At 43.5% G+C, this 23,278-nt stretch overlaps 1 protein-coding gene across 1 annotated transcript in view; it reads right to left on the bottom strand.

Moving 5' to 3' along the window:
• The window catches only part of roraa (RAR-related orphan receptor A, paralog a), a 286,503-nt gene extending 265,539 nt beyond the window's left edge, over window positions 1-20,964 (bottom strand). Inside the window, exon 1 of the mRNA XM_076262701.1 lies at window positions 20,679-20,964. Coding sequence (XP_076118816.1) covers window positions 20,679-20,832 — 154 coding nt within the window. The 5' untranslated portion in view covers window positions 20,833-20,964. The remainder of the gene's footprint in view (window positions 1-20,678) is intronic.
• Between the last annotated feature and the right edge of the window lie 2,314 nt (window positions 20,965-23,278).

The following is a 23,278-nucleotide window of genomic DNA, read 5'->3' as shown; positions in this document are numbered from 1 at the left end:
GTGGGGAAGAAGTGTGTGGTAATGAGAGGAGAAGGACAAGTAGGATTCTTCTCCAGACGACCTAACCCTAAGTCTCCTGTGTTGGCTGAATGTCGGGGGGGCACAGTTCAAGAATACCTTCATGCCTGTCTGACTTTGGCAGGACGGGCGGACAATTTTTGCGTCGGACCCGCTCCTCCTTCTGGGGCTGGACCTACAGTGCCTTGCCAAAAATAATGTTTCGTTATATGCTAATGTTTCTCCTTAATTAATTTTCTCAGAGCTGCAGCCCTTTCATGTTTGCTAATATCTTGTACAGTCATGGCTGGCGTGGCCAAACTGACGTCAACCACGACACATTCCTGATAGCCATCTGACATAAATCTCTTCATGAATTCATACGTTTTGAGACCGCGCTGAAATGTACACCCTGACACTCTTGGCATACACACACATAACAAGAGCGATTTATGGTACTTGGGAAATATAGGAGCAGTCAAGTGGGGACTCTTAACATGGAAACCGCTCATTTTCCCAATTAAGCGTGTGTGCGGGGGCCTGTCGTATTCACTTCACTAGAGCAACATTATAAAACAGCAGTTTTCATCAAAAACCTCTCAAATTACCATCATCATAAATCCTTACATAAAAATGCTAAGTGAAGATGTAGAACATGGGTATTAAGTGCTGCGAGGCTGTTTAGCATGGTTCCATTTGAGAAGTAGATTTACACGTATTTACATGTACAGTGCTTACACATAAGCAGACTCGCGTACACACACCCACACACACACACACACGTACACACACACACACACACACACACACACACACACACACACACACACACACACACACACACACACACACACACACACACACACACACACTTCCAGATGCACATAGTGTAAGCTATCTTAATGCAATCTAGCAGCTTCTGCCAAACCAAGAGATTTTAATCAGAACTATGCACTGCAAGTAGCTTATCATGATTGACTACATCTGAGGGTAAAAGACGAGGTTCTTCATATATTATATCATCACCAAGCTCACTCCAGTCCTCTCAACAACAGGCTCAGAATTCCGACTTACTCAAGCCATGTCCTCATATGCAGCCATGTTTTCAAAAGCCTTTATTTGTTTCAAGAGCCCACTACGCACAAATAAAACCAGGAATCCAAATAAAACATGAAAGGAAACGTCATAAGAACCGTATACTTGACATTTGTCGAGTACAATAAGCAATTTAATCAAATCTGTTCCTAATAATATGAACGGTGCAGTAAAAATAAACTGAAGAGTGTGAATCGTTTCACTTTACTCATCCCCATCAGCCAAGCTGAATGATGGGCTTGCTTGGAACAACTTTCTCTGCCTTCTCTCCTCCTCGCAAACCATGTTGATTTCACAGTGAACATTTCTGCGTGGCTGTGACAATGCCTTCCATATGCTACCTTACAGCCACCATCAAGCTCTTCTCCCTCAGGCTTTATTGGTCAATCGTCAATTTTTTTTAGTTGAAAGGGAAACAAATGACAGACGTTGGCATGCGTGTGTGTGTGTGTGTGTGTGTGTGTGTGTGTGTGTGTGTGAGGGGGGGTGGGTCCCCCAGTGGGAGGGAGACGAAGACCGGGCAGTACAGTAAAGGCAGCGCAGCAGAGCAGACCGCCCGTCCGACGGAAGCCCCGCCAAGCAGAGCTGGAGGGAGGTAAAAAGAGCACTTCCTCTCTAAAACACACACACACGCACAAACACACACACACACACACACACACACACACACACACACACACACACACACACACACACACACACACAGAGACACACACAGACACACACAGACACACACTGCCATCTTTTTCTTTCAAAGGCCTCCTCACCATCAGTGCCTCCACGCCTAGCCTCACCAGGAGGTATAGACGCCCTCGGCAGGGCCACAAGGGGCCGCCGGCCAGCCCGCATCCCTGGAAGGGTGGCCCATCTCGGGGAGAGGAAGGGGTGATGGTTGCCCCCAGTGCAGACCCAGAGTTGGGGAGATGGTTTGAGGGGGGGGGGGGGGGGGGGGGGGGGTAGAGTGGGATGGGCGGCTGGGGCTCAGTTCAATTCCCAGCCCAACTGTCACTGCTGGCACAAGCCTCCGTCCCTTCAAGCACATAATCTGTGCTTGCATGGCTGTTAAGCACCTCCACACTCTCTCTCTCTCTCACACACACACACACACAGACAAACACACACACAACACCAACTCAAATGCACAGACTTAAAAGGAATATGGAAGACAACACATCCACATACCCATGCACACACACAAACACAAACACACACACAGATACACACACACACACACACACACACACATACCGTATATATACACCACATTCAGCTACACATATGCCAACATATACGGCCACAACCAAGGACATGTAGCCTACACACACATACATGTGCACCCACACTGAGCTAAAGATATACCTTCCTGGCCCTTTTCAGAGCAATACGGCATGCCTCACAAGGGAGGACAAAAGAAATCCTCACTCGTGTTTATTCGTTCATCTATAAACAGGAAATATGTGCTTACATTGTCTGGTGTATGGGTGTGGGTGTGTGTGTGTGTGTGTGTGTGTGTGTGTGTGTGTGTGTGTGTGTGTGTGTGTGTGTTTGTATATGGCTGTTCCTGCCGATCCATTCAATAACAGCATTTCTAGAAATAGTATGATTGGAATGGATTAAGGCAGATCAATTTGTAGCACAGTACTTTCTGTGTTATATATTAAATAACATTGATGGGATTTGCGGGGTAATCTCTCCACAATAGCTTGTGCTGGTATGCACACAGGCAGTCTGAACAGCACCCATGCACTACATAAGAACAAACAACAACCTCAAGATGGAATATATTTTTTTCTGTGCTATAGATTTGTTAAATCTGCCATTTTCAAGTCTTTTGTTATAGATATTGTGCAAAGAAAGTTACCAAGAAAACATCTGCTAAAGGATAGCTTATGGATCACACATTGGCATGTCACTGAGAGCAGATGGAGGTAAAGTGGTGCTGTGTGCTCAGTGCTTCAGTAAATCATTAAGTCTTATACATTTTCAGTGTACTTTCACAGTGTTGTGGATTGGTTGGGAGAGGGGCTGTTCAGCATTAAAGATCAGACTAGAGTACCCTTACTGTTAATACTCCTAAGATGGCACAATATCTTTCCATATGTGCCTACATTTAAGGAGTAGACGGTTCTAGTAATTCAGCCAAGCAGCAAATCAACCGACTTTGTTGTAGGTGTGAGATTGCTAACTTATTTCCAAATAACACAAACGGAAGTGTCACATGGACCCACTATTTGAGAATGTCTATTTGACAATAAAAAATATATTGAAAAATAAATAAATTGACCGTAAATAAATATAAAGTCTATGTGAATGTCAGAATGCCTATATCTCAAATGAAGCCTCAGCAGAGACAATGCTACTCTAAGGAGTCTGACACTGGATGGAGAGGGGGGCCCGGCTCACAGGAGTTTGAAAAAAGCAACACAACTCAAGTGTTGACAATGGAACGTTGACAGCTGCAAACAACTGTGACATGCACAGCACACAATCCTCAAGAAACAACAACATGCTACGCTGCAGTCATATCCATCCGTCTGACTCATTTGAACACAGTAAAGGGGGAGTGCAGAGAGCCGCGTGGTTTTGTGACTCTATGCAATCTGTTTAACTCTATCAAAAACAAATATAGAGATTGTTTATGCTTGTTTATGTTTATTGATTGATTATATTTGTTGTAAAATCATTAATATTCTAAACGTTCTTCATGACTGTTGGAAGTCAACTTGGATACTTGATAATACAACCACTGCTCTATCCATCATACAATAAATGTCTTTTTTGAATTCAAATAAAGTTATTACATGGAAACATTTTGTTTAGGGAACAGGACCTCTGGTTCGTAATACAATGAATAAAAAAAAAATCCGCACACCTTTTGATTCCTGTGCTGTGTACTATGCTGAAATCATATGAAGGTGAAGCTGTGATGATAATATATATCCTGGGGTCTGAAGTGGTTCCAACTGCAAACACTGAGACAAACATCACATAGGACATATCCTGTATGATGTGTAGCATTGTTTGGCATGTGTTGGCAGTGCTGGTTTGATTTGCTAGGTTTGAGTGACAGGGCATCATGAGTGATGGGGGCTGGGCAGAGGGTCAAAATAACCCCTCCACACACACACACACATACACACACACATACACACACCCACACACACACGCACACCCTTCAGTCTGCCCCTGATCCACCCCCTGCAAGGTGCGATTCGCATCGAAGTGGCATTAATCTCGTGGAGCTCCGAGGGGTCCGGCGGCCATCTCCGGCGGTGACAGAGTGCTGATGTCGGCCGGGCGGCGGGTTGAGGGCCGCGGCGTGTCAGCGCGAAAAATGGTCGTGGCGGTGGGCGCTCAGCCGTCTCCTTTAATTGGCTAAAACAAAGTAATTTGAGAGCGGCGCAGGGGGGCTGGCGGGGGCTAAATGACAGGACAGAAGGTCAGCGCTTCTCTCTTACTCTGTCGCCGTGCCGTCCGTCGGCACGCTCAGCATGCTTTTGAGTTAATATTGAGATCTATTATACAGCCGCTTCGCGCCATCTGCCTCACGCGCGCGCACACACACACACACACACACACTCACACACACACACACACACACACACACACACACACACACACACACACACACACACACACACACACACACACACACACACACACACATACATATCCTCCAGATCCCACAGACACACACGACACCACATACACACACATACACACACATACACACAAACACACACATATATACACACACACACATACACACACACACACACACATATGTACATTTGCAATATATAAACAATTAAAGGCATGCATGCTCACACACACAGGCGCACACACACACACACACACACACACACACACACACACACACACACACACACACACCTGAGATTCATTGGCGACTAAGCCACGGCTGTGATGCACCTGTCACAAAGAGGCCAGGCGAAGCGAGGGCTGAAATTAAAACAAAGGTGTGTGATTTGCCATCCAATTACCAGACCAGAGCTGACAAAGGCTCAGCCCTTTCCCGTCAGCCTGGCACAGGACCTACTATCACTGAGCAAGGAGTGGTTCTACAATACATTATGTCTGAAATGCATTTAGCCTCCCTTTAATAGATGGGGAACATGGACACAGGGATAGGGAATATTCCTCTGTGTGGTAGAAGACGACTGGACTTCTTATGAGCTCCCAAACACACTCTCATTGCTGCAGTGTCTAGACAGACACACCTTGGGCAATGCTGTAGGTCCTGCATGGTCAGACTGCGTTAAAACCTGACTAATGACAAAACCCAACGTCATTCTAATCAAATAAACATTACTTTATGTGACAGTGCGATAAGCACTTGTTACGTAGTGGACAGTCAGGGAAACTACACACTGATATGAGAAGGCCGTGGAAGCGTCAGCTGATTAGTGGGCATGGACGCACCAAGGATTGAAAATGGGAAACAGGTGACTGATTGAGAGATGCGCGTTTCCCATGATGTGAGTTTCTTTGTCTGCAACGCAGCGTGCCCATGACCTCTCAGACCTTTTAGGATTTTTGTTTGGACATTCTCCTTTTGTGGACTACCGTCGTCGTAAGACAAAACTTTGACTCGAAGGACCTGGAGCTTGGGCTGGCCACTTGCTGGGAGTAAGGATTGGGTTATCCCTGTGCGTTCCTCGGCGGATGGTAAGTTACGCTCCTGGCCTTCTCATTAGTCGCACCCACAGTTCATTCACACTGACCTAGTTGTCACCTTCACATTTACACATACACTGCAGGGCAAGTTTAACATTACAATCCAGGTCCTAGCTAGCAGGTAGTTACTTTAGTATCCCTAGACAACGTAGCAGGTAAGTGAGCTAGCTTTGTAACCCTTTTGTTTGTTTTTTTTGGTTTGTCAGAGATAGCGTCTTGGCAGGTTTTGTGTCTTTGTCGGGGTGAACTTGTTTGTAACACACTGTAATACAATTTTTTTTTTTTACAGTGTAATTGGGTGTGTATTGACCTTAACCAGGTTGGACTGCTCCACAGTAAGATAGGGTGTGTTGCCCAAAGTACAAGATGAATACACGAACGCTGAATGACTGTATTGTCCTACTGTTTAAAACAAGCACTAACTAATAACGAAAAACATGTTCTGTACCGTAGGTTTTAATGGAAATGCTGCACAATAAAATCCAACTGGATCTGGATATCTGGAGTGTATCACAAGAAGACTGTTCATGCTTCAGCATGAATGCATTCATGTTCATTCATGCAAGTGTGTACATTAGTATATCTACATGAGCCTTGTGTGTGTGTGTGTGTGTGTGTGTGTGTGTGTGTGTGTGTGTGTGTGTGTGTGTGTGTGTGTGTGTGTGTGTGTGTGTGTGCAAGCATGGCTGCAACTCTTCATGAATTTTACCTTTTATTATACATGACTAGCGATCTGTACATCCCATATGTGCAAGTCTGTTGGTTCATGTGCTACCATTAAGTGGATTATGTGCAGTATATCTGCACAAATCTATGTGTGTGTGTGTGTGTGTGTGTGTGTGTGTGTGTGCATGCTTTCTATGAGCATAAGCATGTACAACCATGTGTGTTTCAATGACTCTTTTGTGAATTTTCTTTTACAAATTACTGTATGTCTGTGTGTGTGTGTGTGTGTGTGTGTGCATGCTTTCTATGAGCATAAGCATGTACAACCATGTGTGTTTCAATGACTCTTTTGTGAATTTTCTTTTACAAATTACTGTATGTCTGTGTGTGTGTGTGTGTGTGTGTGTGTGTGTGTGTGTGTGTGTGTGTGTGTGTGTGTTTTCCTCTCAGGTGCAGGAGCTGTGCACAGACCATGCATGGCTTCGGCAGCTCGAGGGTATGCTGGCGCCCAGGCCTCCCTGGGTAATCTTTAACTGTACCCAGCTGCATTTGCATGGCGTGCACAACACACCTATGGCAGCGCCGGCACCTGAAGGCCCTGTGGAGTGCTGTGGCGGGGCCAATGGCCCCTGGGCACAATCAGGTGTTATCAAGACATTGCAATCAATCTTTGTCCACATCCTGTCCCTTCCCCCGCCTCTCCCATGTGAACTCCCCCCACTACAGCCACTGGTAGCTAACTAATGGTGTCGTCATCGAATCATTACGACAGGGTACCAGAGAGCTAGAGGGGTCTTCCACTGTATTCTAGACTATGTCCATGACCGTGCCATGCTATGACACATACCTACCACATGCATACAAATAGTTTGTTTATTACTGTTTGTACTCTGACCCTGTGACAACAAACTGACGGCACCCCACCCCACACACACATGCATGCATCTGCACACACTCCCTCACACACACACACACACACACACACACACACACAGTGGTGTCTATAAATACTTTTCATATTTGTTACTGTGTGTCTCTTCTAGTCTTTTACTCTTTTGTTGTTTTGCATTCACGTCGATTGAGAGATCTGCACAAGAATCCCAATACCCCATGCACATCTGCACTTGAGCAAATGGCAAATAAAGTACTGACAGTATTGTTTCCCAGAAACAAGTGATGGGATTATCTGCCTGAGCGTGCTCGCACTTCAGCTGTCACATAAAAAAGGCCCGGTGTGAGCATGACAGCTCTGTGTGTACAGCATCGTCGAGGAGAGCTCGTGGAACATGGAAAGGTGCGTTAGGTAAGGCCGCGGCTGACATTTCCAATTTTCCTGCCTGAGCCTTCACCTCCACAAGTTTGCATACATATCAGTGTTTGGTGCAATATTACGGGACCAGCCGAGTAGGCTTCCTTGTCATTTGATCTCTTTCATGGATCAAACATGATATCACGTATCGCCATGCCAAATCCGGGCTTCTGTCGCACTGTTTTTTTTTTCTTTTTAAATATTGCTGCTCGACATGAGTTTCTTCCATGTATTGTTGCTATTATGAATGAAATGCTAAATTTAGTCCCATCATAACCATACTCAAACTCTGCAAGCAAGCGGAAGCTACATTTTCTGTTATATCAAATGGGCTAAACCTCCAATCGGTCTTCCAGTGTTGTTAGTGACCAGGAGGTAGACTTACATAGGCCATCTGCTGTCAGTTACTCTAATGAATCTCTTGTGACTGCACTCTTTAAGCCATGATGGCATGCTTGCATGGCTGTTTCATCCGGTGTTTACAGAGGTGCCTGCTTTTTATTTATCTGCCTTTTCATGCCACTGACTGATACGACACTTACTGCCCCAGGCCACGAAGAGGCAGAGGGCAGGACAAGAGAAAAAGAGGGAGCAAGAAAGGACAAGAGATAGAGAGAAAGTAGAGGGAGACGAAAACCGACAGCAAGTCAGGGAACGGATAAGATGGAGATAGATGGACACAGAGGGAGGGAGAGAGAGAGAGAGAGAGAGAGGGAGAGAGAGAGAGAGAGAGAGGGAGAGAGAGGGAGAGAGAGGGAGGGAGAGAGAGAGAGAGAGAGAGAGAGAGAGAGAGAGAGATAAAGCAAAAAACACTGACACCTTTTTGGCCTGTTAATCTGATGTGTGAGTGATGGCTGCGAGTTTGAAAGGCACTTTGTCCAATTAGAAGTGTGCAGCAAATTTCCACCTGTCCCTGACAGAGATGAAGTGGCTCTTTCAGAAGACACAGTGGCATCCAGCCAGCCAGGTAAAAGAGCCCAAACAGCCCCTCAACACTGGCCTGCAATTAATGGGCCTTCCAAGCAAAGCCAGCACTAAATGCACATTGACACATAATGAATATTCTCTCTTTCCAACTCTATTGCTCCAGCTACAGTACCTCTCTCCCTCTCTCTTTCAATGTCTCCCTTTCCCTCTCTTTATTTGTCCATTAAGAGTAGACGTTGTCATTTCTTCCTTATGTATACGTATTTTCCTTAAGCGTGCTTCGAAAAAGACCAACCAGCAGCTTAGGGATTCCTCAAAAGACGTGAGCACAGTAAGCTCTCTCGTCTGAGTGGCAGAGCTGGCTGAAAAAAAGAAAAGAAATCTGAAGCATAAGTCTTTGCATGTTCCCGACAATGAGAATACACATGACAGATGTGCGCAATAAATGCCCAAGCACATCATAATTTTTGAGTTCCCCGTCTCAAAAGGAATGTTTGCCATGTGGTCTGAGAGCATAATTTTAACCATATGATACAGACGGGGCCAGTTGTTCACAGTGTTCCACTCCAGTAGCAGGCTGAGCTGGACCTAGGGAGCCCCACACAATGAACTCGTACGCTACGCTACCCATGCTGGGAGCTTATTTACGATCAAGGCCTGGATATATTATACACTGAGACCTTGACTTATTTCATGAACAAGAGGGGGGGGGGGGGGGCTGCAAACATAATTGAAATTACATCCATTTAAAAGAGAGCTAGAAATGCCCTTGTCAAAGAGGTTTATTTCCTATTTATTTCCATTGTGTTATTTCATTCTTGCTGTGTCAATGTTTTTGAATAGCAAGATAATACGCTAACTAACAGAAAGAAATACATTTAAGATTCAGCTGATTCCAACAATATATAATTGTCCAGTTCAGATTTGTCATAGTTTTGAGACAGATGGCGAGGATGTCAGCTGAGTCCAGTAAGCTCACCAATTGAAGTGCTTGGCTGAGCCACATTAACACAGTGATGTCAAATAAGGATTGCATAACGCAGTAACGCAGTTCCAAGGGGGCCCCTGAGCTCACACATGCCTCCAGTGGAGTACTGCCCCAGAGAAAAGACATAAATGAAATACCAAAGACACGGACTAATGATTCATAGTGATGATGAATCTATTCATAATTCATCTAAAATCTGACCAAATCATTGCAATAATCAGTAATCGTGTCCAAATACATAAAAGATGACACTTAAGTCAATGCAATCTAACAGCCCCATAGATATTTTTGCAATTACATTTTTTCTCAATGACACCCAAAGAAAGTTAAAGTAGTGCTCAGTATACCATATAATGTATACTGTAGGCTGTGTCAAATGTAGAAATGTCTGGTGAAATTTACAAGCAAACTTCCCCACAAAATGTATGTGTTTCTTTTCAGAACTATATTCCATTGCAAGTGTTGCATGTCCATAGAATGTTTAATAATGTAATATTTTAGTTTAGTTTAATAGTTAAGATCCTGAATTAGTTTTAATATTTACTAAAGCCTTAATGAAGGCCAGTGGTTGAGAAACAGCAGAGGAAAATGACCTTGCCATTCTGCATTTGTGAACATTACGCAGGCCTCCATCTTCTTACAGTATAGCTGTGGGTCTATTTCTGTCTGTCACGTAAAAATTGCTTTTTAATAACCTGACATGGGGTTAATTATTGTCCCCACCAGTACGACATTAGGAAAATAAAGTAGCAAATATTGATAAATCAGTGAGATAAACTTGGGCTGGGAGTTGTGGACATGATTGGTGAGGAAAACATGTTGGATATATCCCCACTCTCAATCAGTGACAGACTTGTGGACAGCCAATCTAGTTCAAGCACATTCACTCTTGATGCTACCCAGGCAATACGGTGATTAATCCCCACAACCATTTTCTCACAGGCATGAATGACAAACCGCTGTTTGTAAAGAAATCATAAAAAAGTATCAGCTTGCTGTTTACAATAGCTCAATAATGAAGGCTGATGTTAAACAACAGAGAGCACCAGCAGTATGTCAAGCAATGCAAGCACTCAGGCCCACTCAGTCCTATTGTCAGTAACTTGGCTAATCTAAACACAGCTAATGAGTTGCAAGCAGATTTGTGCTATTAGTACTTGGCGGCAATGCAATGGAGTACAACACTGTGCAGTTTCATAATACTCTTTATTCAAATAAACACTGTCATAACAAAGAATGTATTGTAATCAGACTGTGCTCTATAAGAAAGTCGCTGAAGAGTAAGCCATAAAGCTACCATAAAGGGTCTATCAGCTCTGAGTAATAGATACAATAAAGGCATAAATGTCTCCAATGTTTTATTTCATCCATGCACCAACGAGGGGGAAACACAGTTTCAATGTCCGCCAACACAAAATCTATCGCCATGTTTTCATGAACTTAATTTGAAGGTCAGACAGGACACCTTGAGCTCGGGGACAACAGCCCCCTTCTCTCCCGTGTTACACGCAAGATATTTAAATAAAAGGGAGCTAATAGATTCACATCCAGCACGATTCAACATGATTAATACTTATGGGCATTGTTTAACAACTCTGGACCATTGGTCTGCAGTAATTGGTGGGAAAAAAAGTATGGGGGAAGGGGTCTCGATATTAATAATTACTTGCATGGATCATCGCTGAAATAAAAAAAAAGAGGGAGAGAGAGAGACCGAGATTCTGTTCAAGCCCACACGATTTTAATCAAAGACTGAAAATAGTCGCTGATTGTAATCTTCAGTGAGAAGTCACCGGGGGTGGTTAAAGAATCCACTGAGCCAGGGTCTGAAACTAATTCGATTAAGAGTGTGACCCACCTGAGGGGACAGGATCTCTATCTCCATGTGATATGTTTTTTTTTTTCATTATTTTTATTTATGAGATTAGGCCAGGCCTGTTAAGGGAACACAAATAATCACGCAATACAGGGGTGACACCGCTTCATCAAATGTCTTTATCTCCTCACAGTATCTTCGGAGATCCCCCCCATCTTTTATTCTGATAGATGAATCCAGATGATTCGAGTGCCTACTTGTCAAAGTCATTCAAAGGCAAGCGGGAAGCCTAGCGACTTGAAGCTCCATGAAGCCATCTTCACAACGGAATTAGCGGTAATAATTTTCATGTTATTCACTGCATCCCATGAAACCTGGAAAATTATGATTGGACATGTTGAGCAGGTGCACTGCTACAATCCGCACTCGGCACTGGAGGGCTTTGTTTGTTCACATCATGGTTTGGAAATCCATCACCACAAACACAAGCAGCACACAAACAGGGAAACTGAGGCGTAGCACAAATGAACATGCCTGCGTGAGCTGGCTTTGCTGTTGATGTTGGTCTTTAAAGCGGAGACGACTAAGAGTTCTTCACTCAGACGCAGACACATACAAGAGGGACAAAACAAAACATGAAACACAACTGGTCCCCAGGGACAAGGAAGATGTCGACTCAAGTTCAGAAAGTGGTCTAGTCCTTTTTTTTCCCCTCTCTCTGTCCCTCTTTTGTTTCCGTACTTACTTTTATGAGCATGGCGAACATGTCTTGTAAAGGAGTGTTTTACAATGAAAGACAGACGTTACATAACATCCATAAAAAAAAGTGGAGGGTCACTTTTTTTTTTTAAAGAGGCACGTAGTGACACATTTAGTCTCTACTTCAGCACATACTAGCGAGGCATTAGTGATCTTCATTCATTTTTCGTTACTGTATTCAGACCTCACACACACACACACACACACACACTCGACTGAAGCTCCAGCGCAGTTTTGAAATGCACCGCAGTGGCTGTGAGAGTATTCTGGCCAGCAGCGAGTGTAGAGAGGAACAAAATTTAAGGGACTCGGAGGGGGGGGGGGGGGGCGCTGCACAAATACCACACATTTTTAAGGTCTTGCCTCTCGCTGGTTTTAAGATACAACACATGCGCGTGCTTTACTTACACACAGGCGTCTGGGTAGTTCTTTGTAGCACTCCCTACAGCGCCCTGCTTCACATCCAGTGTTACAACACATGTAAGTGCCCCACTTATTCTTTTACAGGAACAGAATATGCCTGCATAGGGGAAACGCTCACCTAATGAACAAGTGCTGCTAAGTCGTCAATCAATAAAGCAGGAGGGAGGAGCGTGTGTAATGTCACACAGCTGCATACTGACATCAGACAACAGCAACTTAGCCTAATTTAATGCCGGCATGGTTGACTACATTCACAGTTCTTGCATTTCCCAGTTCAAATGAGTTGTGAGTTCTTTGAGTCTGTGCATTCAGCTGAGCCCCGCCCCCCCACCCCCGACTGAGACCCGACTCAACACCCCCCAGAATCCCAGGGTGCCCTTCATGAGAAGCCTGATGCATGCTGGGGAGCAGAAAAGGGCCTGGGCCGTCCATTACGCCACAGGCCTAGTTAGGTCACCGCTTGGGACATTAAATTTAGACGCCTTTAAAGCACTCCAATAATGCATCTGGAGAATTTTCATTCATTACTTTTTAAAAATGCCCATCTCAGATATTAACTTCTGTAAATGGGACGTAGATCTGAGCTACCCCTCCCTACCCCTCTCTATCACTAGAGATTTCTAATCAAGTCTGGTGCCTGTCACCAGCTGAGTCCTGTCTGGCAGCCCTAGTTGAACCACTGGTGAGTTGCACTCCAAAATAAGCCGCCCCGTCTGAATTCAACTCTCAGATTCAGTTAGCGAGAGCAGGGACTTCGGCTGCCTGCAAGCGAACATGGCAACATGAATTAAACATGCCTTTAATCGATGGAGGAAGAGTCAGGACCCAATTTTCACACTAAACTTTTACTTTGACTTATGAGTGGAGAGATGTCATTGGCGTATCACTTTCAAACATTTACAGATGTCAAAGTACAAACTTTACTTTGCCTGCATATTTCTCAGGGTATTACAACAGCAATCAAGAGCCAAGTGATGAACGCTGTGCACTATTGCAATTTTTAAAGTAGGTGAAGGTCTAAAGCTTTCTGCCAGACTACGCATACATGCAGATCTGTGTGTGTGTGTGTGTGTGTGTGTGTGAGAGAGAGAGAGAAAGAGAGAGAGAGAGAGAGGTAGAAAGTGAAGGAGAGTGTGTGTGTAGGGGAGGGGTGTCCTCCTATGGGAAAATAAAGTGGGAAGAGAGGGAGTGACAGAGGTGAAGAATAGAGAATAAAATACCAATGGAGTGCTCCTAAACACATCACAAAATAGCTTCTAGACTTCTGACTGTATCAGGGCGGGATGCAGACTCGACTGGTATCTAGGCACTTGCTGCATAGTGAATAGCTGAGGGGATGTTCCTTAAAAGTTAAAGCTGTGAATATATAAAAAAGACCCACCACTGATACTGCCGAGTCCACACTGGGAGAACAATATATATTTAAAAACAAAAAATTCTGAGTATATTCATCCTCCAGCTCTTTCTTCTCTAAAGCACCCCTCATGCCGCCGTTGCGCCACAAAGATACTTTAAAATATTTACATTTTCCAGGGGAACAATAGCTATTTCCATATGCTGAAGAGCAGAGCTTTGCTGGGCTCTCCACGAGAGAGAAATCTGGTGGCATTATTATTTAAACAGTTGCAGGGGTCCCAGTGGGGGCCTATGCCATGAAGCAATTTGGAAGAACAGCATTACTGCGAACACCTGCTGACACTGGGACAGAGCCATACCAAATCAGGCCCAGATGAGCACTAGAATGGACTGCCGTCTAGGACAAGTTCCACGGGGGTTAAGACTAAAATGTGACAACAGCACTGGGATGGAGGTGAGACTTCATCAGTGAAACAGTTTGGCTGTTTGAGCTCAACAGGGAACAATGGTTAGAATCAAAGATTCTAGAACAGAGCTCTGTTCTAGAATCTTTGGTTAGAATGCTAATAACTGTGCATGGAGAACTCTTTTTTTGTCACTCCCATTATAAACTCTATATAAAACAATTAGAGTTGAGGGACTAGGCCACGGGCAGGGCCTTTGTATCAATACGTGTGTGAGCAAAAGCTGGAAAACTAAGACCATAATACACCCCCCCCACCCCAATCCTGTTATTCAGTTTCAATTTATTTGGATGAAAGAGCATGAAATATGAAAATAAACAACAGCGGTGAGCTTATGCATAATGCAAACGGGTCCACTGACACCTTTCTCAGATGAAACATATGTTGCCATGTTAGGCCGGGCCTGTCTGCAGCACAGCCTCCTGCATGCATGACAAGGCTTGCTGTGCTTTATCTCCAGGCCATACCATATCTGCTCTGCTCGAAAGGCAGTTTCGTAACACGGGACTGGAGGCACTCGAGTGGACTTTGCATTGAAAATGTCATCAGAGATTTTATGTTAGAAATCTCTATTTGACATATTGATTGCTCCCACGGGTTGGTAAGTACCTGAGTCTGAGGAGAGACAACACAGGGGGTGTTCAAATGTGTTAAGATTAAAGAATAGACAAGACCAGAATGAAAGTCGTAGATAAAGCTGTAGGATCCAGCGACCGTGTCAGCTGTTATTTGAATTTCTGAGCTAAGCGCTGTAACAGATACACCTTGACCCAATATGTTAAAGATGAAGCTTTGTGCTTTGGGACAACATGCAGTGCACGCACACACATACACACACACACACGCACGCACACACACACACACACACACACATGCGCACGCACACACACACACACACACACACACACACACACACACACACACATGCACACACACCCGCACACACACATACAAACACACACTCTCTCTCACACACACACACAAATCTCGAGACGACAGGAAAGGAGGGAAGCCATTATTATGTCACAAGATGTCTGCCAAAAAAAGTAACACATACAGACACATCCACACACACACACAAACTCATACACAAACATTTTGCTCTCTAACCCTCTCCCCAACCCCCCCCCCCCTCCCACCCCGGTTTGCCTCTGGTTGCCTCTTTTCCTCTCTCTCTCTCTCTCTCTCTCTCTCGCTCTCTCTCTCTCTCTCTCTCTCTCTCCTTCTCTGTTTAGCTCTGTCGGGTTCACGGGTGGGAAAGTAATCCCTGGTATTTGAGAATGTCACAGGCCTCTCTTAGCGTCCTGTCAGATGGACTAGCGTGAGCGGCAGGCCAGCTCCAGGCTTTTCGGGGGCTTTCTGCTGAAACCTTGTTTAGAGGTCTCTGCTCCCACGCGCCGCATTCGTCTTCTGTCAGAGCGAGAGTAAACACAGACCACAGCTCCAGTCCACAGCCCTCCACGCCAAATAGCTCTGGCCCTGGCAGCCAGCGTCCGTTCTAGGAGTCCAGGAACTTGAGGCCAATTCGTGCTACATTAGAACACAATCAGACATATATAGATTTGGTGCCTTGAATGTCTTTTGTTTTGTTTGATGTTGTCCATGTTTGTTTGTGTGCTGACCAAACTTGGCTAAAAAAGGCACGGATTCAGATGGAAAAGAAAGTTGTGCTTGGTAAATAGGTGGAGTCTTTTGGAAAGGACTCAGAAAGGATTTGCAGTGCTTCTGGAGTTGCTTTTCTTTTTTCTATTTGAGTGCACACAATTGCAGGTGTCAGTGATGGCCCTTCGTTTCATTAACGACCTTGCGATCACTCAGCACTCGGCAGAGTGCACATCCAGCACCTCAACTCCCTCTGTCCCCTTCAGTGTCCCTTCCGCCACAAGACAGTCAATCAGCACAACGCCAGGTGACACTCCCTGCAACTGACGCACTGACAAAAGAGCAAAATATTGTCATCTGCCATGCCAACACATATGTAATTACAGACTAGCCGTCCACAGATGGCTGGCCAGAAGTCTTAGCACTCTACCTCTGTCTCTCGCTCTAGCTCTAGCTCTCTCCTCCTGCAGGAAAATTAAATTAAGCCGGAGTCGCAGTGCAATCTGAGTGAACACAAGTCAGAACAAGCACGTCTGAAGCCTCAGAGACGAACGCGAATCAGACAGGCAATCATTACAACAAGTCCATGACACACCAATCTGAGCTCCAGTGAATAATATAAAGCCTCTGTAAGTGCAATTATGGGAGCAGAGAAACACACGACCCACAAACACACACACACACACACACACATACACACACACACGCTCTCTCTCTCTCTTTCTCTCTCTCTCTCTCAGAGAGGTAACTGAGGCTGGTGCTAGTTAAAAGCTAAAAATGAACTGGTTTGGAAGAAACGGGAGGGGGGGCAATGCAAGTGAGAAAAATGACATCTAATTACATTTCAGCTCAATGGCAATAAAATCCCTTGTCTGAGGCTAAGACCCCCTCAAAACTGCCCCGGCCCCATCTCCCATTGTTATAAACAAAACCATTTCTATTGATTGCCTTTTCAGCTTCCCCGTCACATCCAATAGGTTGAAAAATAACACTTTTCTTCCCCCCGACTAATGATCACCTCAGAACTCTGAGGCTTGTTTTCAGAGGCACTGTTGTCTTCAAGAAGGCTCGGCTACAGTAAGCCTTTAAAGCTTCAACGGTATTAGTGTTCAGGGTTAAAACTGTGAATGCTCTTGATACAACAGAATGGAGGGAGAAAAATAAAGTAAGAGAGAATGGCAAGGCAGAGTGAGGGACAGAGAGACAGAGAGAGGGAGAGAGAGAGAAAGAGAATGAGAGAGAGAGAGAGAGAAAAAAAAAAAAGGGTTCAACTTGGCCCTCCAACAGAAATTGGAATTTTGTTTTTCTGCAAAAGTCTGTTTGAGCTGTGGGTTTTTGTGGACAAGTTGAAAAGCAATGTCTGAGACTGAACACTGTAATTCTGCAAACGATCCACATGTTTGGAACACAACTCTTAGCCGCAATGCTTCATTGTTTCCTTTTTTGGTGTGATCTTATTTTCAATTGAGCCATCAACCTAAGGCATTTTTTCTTCTATTCTGAAAATAAGCTTACACAACATTTTTAAATGATTCTATTCTATGGTCCTACACATATTTCAAACCCACAGCAATTGCCTACAAAATTTCCTTTGAGACAAATATCACAAACACATTGTAAAAATAAAATCTCCAGAACAACTGTTAGTAGACAAAACAACTGCAGATTACAATTTGGGAGTGTTACACAAACTGCAACGTATTATGGTAGACGTGGAAACATTTCAGGACATAAATGGGAAAAGTCGTTCTGACATCAAAACACACAGGGCTCATAATATATTTCATGACAGGCTTAAGCCAAGAGTATGCTATATGGCAACTCACTTGTGGTTTACAAATGCATCTTGTTTCCTTTTGCTAAATTTTAGACCCTGTCTGTTGTCATTTCGCAGATCATCACTAGAACGCAATAGAGACATAATCATGTCTGTAATGACGGAACGTTGAGCGATGATGCTCTATTTGAATTCTCAAAACAGTGACAAGAATTACGGCCCATTTAGTCCAACCTGTTCCTGATTGTTTTTCTTAAATAATGTTAAACTTGCAACAGAACACATTGAGCTAAAAAAATAAAAAATAACAGCATTAACAAAAAAGTTGCAAAATATAGCAACAATTCTGAAAATAAAATAGGTTGCTTTTTCTCACATACAAATGAGGTCTATCCCATAGACCTCCCGAGTGCAGCTCGAGAGTAGTGCTGTATTCAGAAAACTGACACTAGGGCAAATCCTTGTTTAAGTTTGTTCTGGCTTAACCTGAAAGGGGAGACCTGACAAATACTTTAAACTTGAATGATTGAGCTTCGAAGAACGCCATATTAAACCAAGCCCACATTTTGGAACCACAACCACATATTAGTGAAGCTTAAACTGGAACTGATTATCTAAAAAACAAGCTGATATGGAACACAATACCAGGTTTACAAGACAGACTTTGCATTTGACTCTTACCATCTGGTTTCTGATTTTGATTCTACGGCACCAGCTAAATCAACCTCTGTGAAGTTCTGTTATTTAATTTAGATCTTAGCCTTCACACTGCCTCAGACTTAAGCACCTTTTTGGTATCTTAGCAGGAAGTGTTTTTACATGAAATTATTTTCAAAATAAATATGTCACGAATACTCGATTCATATTTTCTATTCTTTACAGTGAATATTTTGTCGTTACAGTTCCTTGGGTAATGCTGCACTGTTGTGAGCCTACAGAATTCTGTGTAATGGTTTTAAAAATCTTTTTTTTCAACGTCAATATCTTGTTATTGTTGCTGCTAAGGAATATTCGGCCTAGGTCTAGCCTACTTATAAATGGTTTAATCATTTTCTTATTATCTAAAACCTCACTTGATATAACTTACAGTAAGTAGCCTAGGCCTAGGCTGCTGAACTGGGCTCACTGTGACACTACGGAACTCAACAAAAGTATAAAATACTTTCCAAATGAGATTTCCCAGTCACTCAAAAATGAGTGGTTGCTCAGGCTCAACTGGATTGAATTTGAAATCCTCCTGAGCAGGGCTGTCCCACTGAACATTCTGTCTCTTTATCACCCATTCAGAGAGTTACATAACAGAACTAAGGCGTTCTTTTCCCCTGCCTTTCCTTTCCAGATGCACTTTAATCCTATGCAGAAATGGGTGGGGGTAAATATGGGTCAGCAGGTTAGAAGTGTCTAAGAGCCAGACTTAACAAAAAAAAGTGTCTGAGATCGACTCCACCAATCCACCAAGACAAAATGCCTTCGTAGGCTACCTACTTGTCTGTCATTACATAACTAAGCAACGGATGGAAACTACCAAGTTACAAAGTGAAACAAGGTGATACAACTGAGCGTGGCTTCAGACAAACATATTACGGTGTTGATTATCAATACAGTGATCGTAAGGCCCATCTGCACAACAGTTTCTAAAACTATAAAAGAGACAAGGAAGAGATAGCCTATTTAATGATTTTCCCTCTTCCCTCGCTCGCGCTTCTCTGTTTATGGCTAAACTTGTTACATAACCAGCTTACATTCCACATTCACCATCTCACCCTCTAAATATAACCTTCCGCCGAGGAAATGTGCGACAAATAGACGGCCGAACAATTCGCACAATAAAAAAAAAGACTGATCCCGCTATGTGTTAGGCTACACTTGTGTGATCATATTTGCCGATACTCTTGTCTTGAGCAGGATACATTTTACTGTGAACTTGAAGGAGCTAAGTTGAATGGAGGCAGTCTAGGGGGTGTGGCTAAATACTGTCTGTACTGTAAAACAGACGGCACCTAATCACGCATTTTATTCACTAACACTGGTCATTACGATTAATTCAGTAAAGTGGATATTATTATCGTGACAGATGACCAAGTACAATCTGACATGTCCGTGACAAACCAGCTGTCAGCTCTTCCAGTCAGCAATAGGTTCTAACGTGTGTGAAGACGAGCCGACTGTCCAAGCCCATGCTGGGGAGGCAGATAATAATCCCTATCGTTTATAAAATATTTCAAAACAAAACCCTACGTCCTGTTAATTTAACTGACATGTTTTTAAGTCATAGCATATATACAGTGGAATAATGTATAGCTGAAAGGACGCCACTCTCAAGTGACCGAAAGCAGTTCGTATACACTTTCCCCAACTTCCATTCAAGAACCTTCAGAAATGGTTCAACCACTCGCCGTGCGATAACATTGCAAGCTTGATATTGTTTGCTTATAATTCGTTGACAAATATTTAACACTATGTATGATTTGACTGGTTAAAATTGCCCCTAGTTTCAAATAATTGTAATTTTCGGTCATCGTTGCCAGATTTAGCCTATCACACAATGGTGGGATCTGTCAATTCTGCATTGGGAGGTAGCCTAAGGCAACTCTGGGTTTAATTTCGAAGAAACTGATTGAAAATATTATTAAAATAAGACTTGTGAATAAATATTACAGCATTATTATAAAGCCAGATACTGAAAGGATATTGATTGGCGGATCAAGTTATCCATGCACGGGATTTCACTTTGAAGTTTGATGCATCAATTCCATGCTTCAATCAATATTTGTAGTTTTAACGAGAGGGCTGTCTCCTACCTCTGTTGGTGCTGGAACAGCTCTGTCTCCGAACCGGGGCTTGATGGTCAGCTTTCCGGAGAGTCTCCAGGTTTACCGGGGTTTCCCTGACCGGGGTAGCCGGCTCCGAGGCGCTGTTGCCCGGGTCGCTCGCTGGATCTGGAGGGGACTCCATGTTGTGTCTCTGATGTGTTATGGAGCTATTGCTACAATTTCACAACGGGTCCTTATCAAATTCTGAGCTAGAAGACTTCGTCTACCTATGTATTTTAGAGAAGAAGTAAGAAATGTGCAAAGGCGAGTGTTGCTGAAGGTGGGTGTGTGGGTCTGATTGTCCACTAGCAGCGCTAAAGAGAGCTTCAGTCACACACCGAGAAGGGAGAGGTTGTCAATAGCCGATGAATAGATGGAGAGCACTCACACATCGCTAGGGAGAGCAATATGCCAAACCACTCGCCTTCTGATGTCTGTTTTATATGTTATAACGGGACTAGCATATATGTTCAAAATTGTGTCGTTGAAAAACAAGAAGGCTATTGAATTAATTTCTTTGAATAATAATATATTCATAATATTAATTTAATAAAGGCTATATTAGTATAGGCTAGGCTACTTAATATATTGGATATATGTTAAGATATAGATCTCGGCCTATGTTGAAAAGTGAAGAGACTATTAATTTGTCCTTGGCTCACAAAATAGACCACACTCTCCAGGACAAGGCTATTGCATTCCTTATCCTCCATTTACCATAGCCTACTGCAATTATATAATATGCTGAGCAACTCCAACAGCACTATGAATACCCCAGTCTCAGCCCCAGCGATTTTCTTCAACACAATAGGGCTTTTATGGGGTTAATCCAGTTAATCAAAGAGTTAATACAATAATTCATATAGCCTACCGCTTGGTCATAGAAGATGGTGATTATGATGATGATGATGATGGTGGTGGTGGTAGTGGTGGTACAGGACTACCTGCTGTGTGGGCCTAAATACATCAGCCTAAACCGTGTAATTGTCATGTAGAGGCTAAACAGCGTATAGGCTATGTATGAGCTGTTGGACTTTATATGTGTGGACAGGTCAGTGTAAATAACCTATAGGTTTTCTGCATCTGTCAACTCAATTGTAGTAAAGTGCGCTTTACTCCCTTGTAGATTAAGATGGTCTGAATAGTGACTGACTTCAGCAGCTGACCAAAGCTCTTGAGGTCTCTCTGTATCACATAAAGTAACTTTTTAAAGGGTAATATCTATTCGAATTATTATGAAATCGTCGGAACAGTCTTCTCGGATACGTGTGTCACTTCCGTGTTGGAGAGACGCCCCTGTGCTATGCAATGGGTTTGCGTCTCACTCCTGAAACTCTAAACAACGTCTCTAGACACCATGCCTTCTGCATGTGATCAAATCTCCGCCCCTTTAAATCTGTTCACGTGGACTTTGGCATGGTCCTGCAGAGATATCACAGACACAAGTAAGTTTGAAACTAGTGTAGGCCTACCCGTTATTTTTCAGAAAAAGACAATATTCAGAGGTGTTATAATGGAATTCTTATATTATTTATAAATGTAGTGTGGACAGGTGAGGAATGGATGTGTATCTTTTACAATTACAAATGTGAAACATGGACTGTTTTAAAGTAAATTTGGTGATTTGTTTGTTTTTATAAATTGGCCTAAACCCAGATTTAAATCTGACATCTGCAATCTCAGAAGATCTGACTTCCCAAAAAAGTGAATTCATGAGATCAGCTCAGGAAACAGATAGGTCTATAGATTCCCACAGTAACATGTTAGCATTTTTGTGTTGACTTTACTTAGCCTAGAAATCTAGACGCACCCTAGCGGCAGCAAATTAATTTGCTCAGCCTGTACGTCTAGTATCGAACCATAGGAATTTCGATTGGCTGACGCCGTGGACCTCTTCCAATCACAGCGCTCTATTTTGTTAGAGAGTCTTAAGGCGGGCTTAACAGGATAACGACAGTCCTGCGACGGTAAACAACAAGGAAGGTGGCTATGGCGAACGAAGAGCGGTTGTTTGAATCGGCGTTGGCGTCAACTTTGGAGGAGTTGGACTTGTGCTTTTCTTGATGCATCGATACCAAGGCCAACTACCAAGGCCAACATCGGCCTTAACCATGAGCGAATTATGAACTTTTGGGCCCCTGGGCCCAGATGTATTAAGGGCCCCCCACTTATTGTTGTATATGTGGGAGGGGGGGTTGGGGGTCCTCCCTCAGAATTTTTTAATTTGTTTGATGTGATTTCCTGTATTCTGGTGCATTTTGGGGATGGCCAATACTAAATTCAATCAGATTCATAGCCTACATCCTGATTTGTTGATATTGAGGCAATGATTCCCTGCAAAGGCTTGGGCTTTAGGGCACCCTGACCCCTTGGGCCTCTGGGCCTGGGCCCGGTAGGCCCGTGCAGTAATCCATCCCTGGCCTTGACTGATATCGGGAATAAATTGCAATTTACGATGGCAGTGGTTTATGTTGATATATGTCATGTTGCATCAGTTACAGTAATACGGTAGGTGTTAGTACGGTAAGTGTTGTGCTATGGTTCAGTTATATTTTTAAGAAATTCATATTTTTGTTGCCATTCTATTA

The sequence above is a fragment of the Alosa pseudoharengus genome, unplaced genomic scaffold (assembly GCF_046254945.1).
Source record: "Alosa pseudoharengus isolate Yale_2024_CS ecotype anadromous, Long Island Sound unplaced genomic scaffold, YU_APseudo_1.1 YU_APseudo_1.1_scf_10, whole genome shotgun sequence".
Classification (NCBI taxonomy): Eukaryota; Metazoa; Chordata; class Actinopteri; order Clupeiformes; family Clupeidae; genus Alosa; species Alosa pseudoharengus.
Note: the sequence above shows the minus strand (reverse complement) of the source record. Positions and strands in the feature narration are given on the sequence as shown.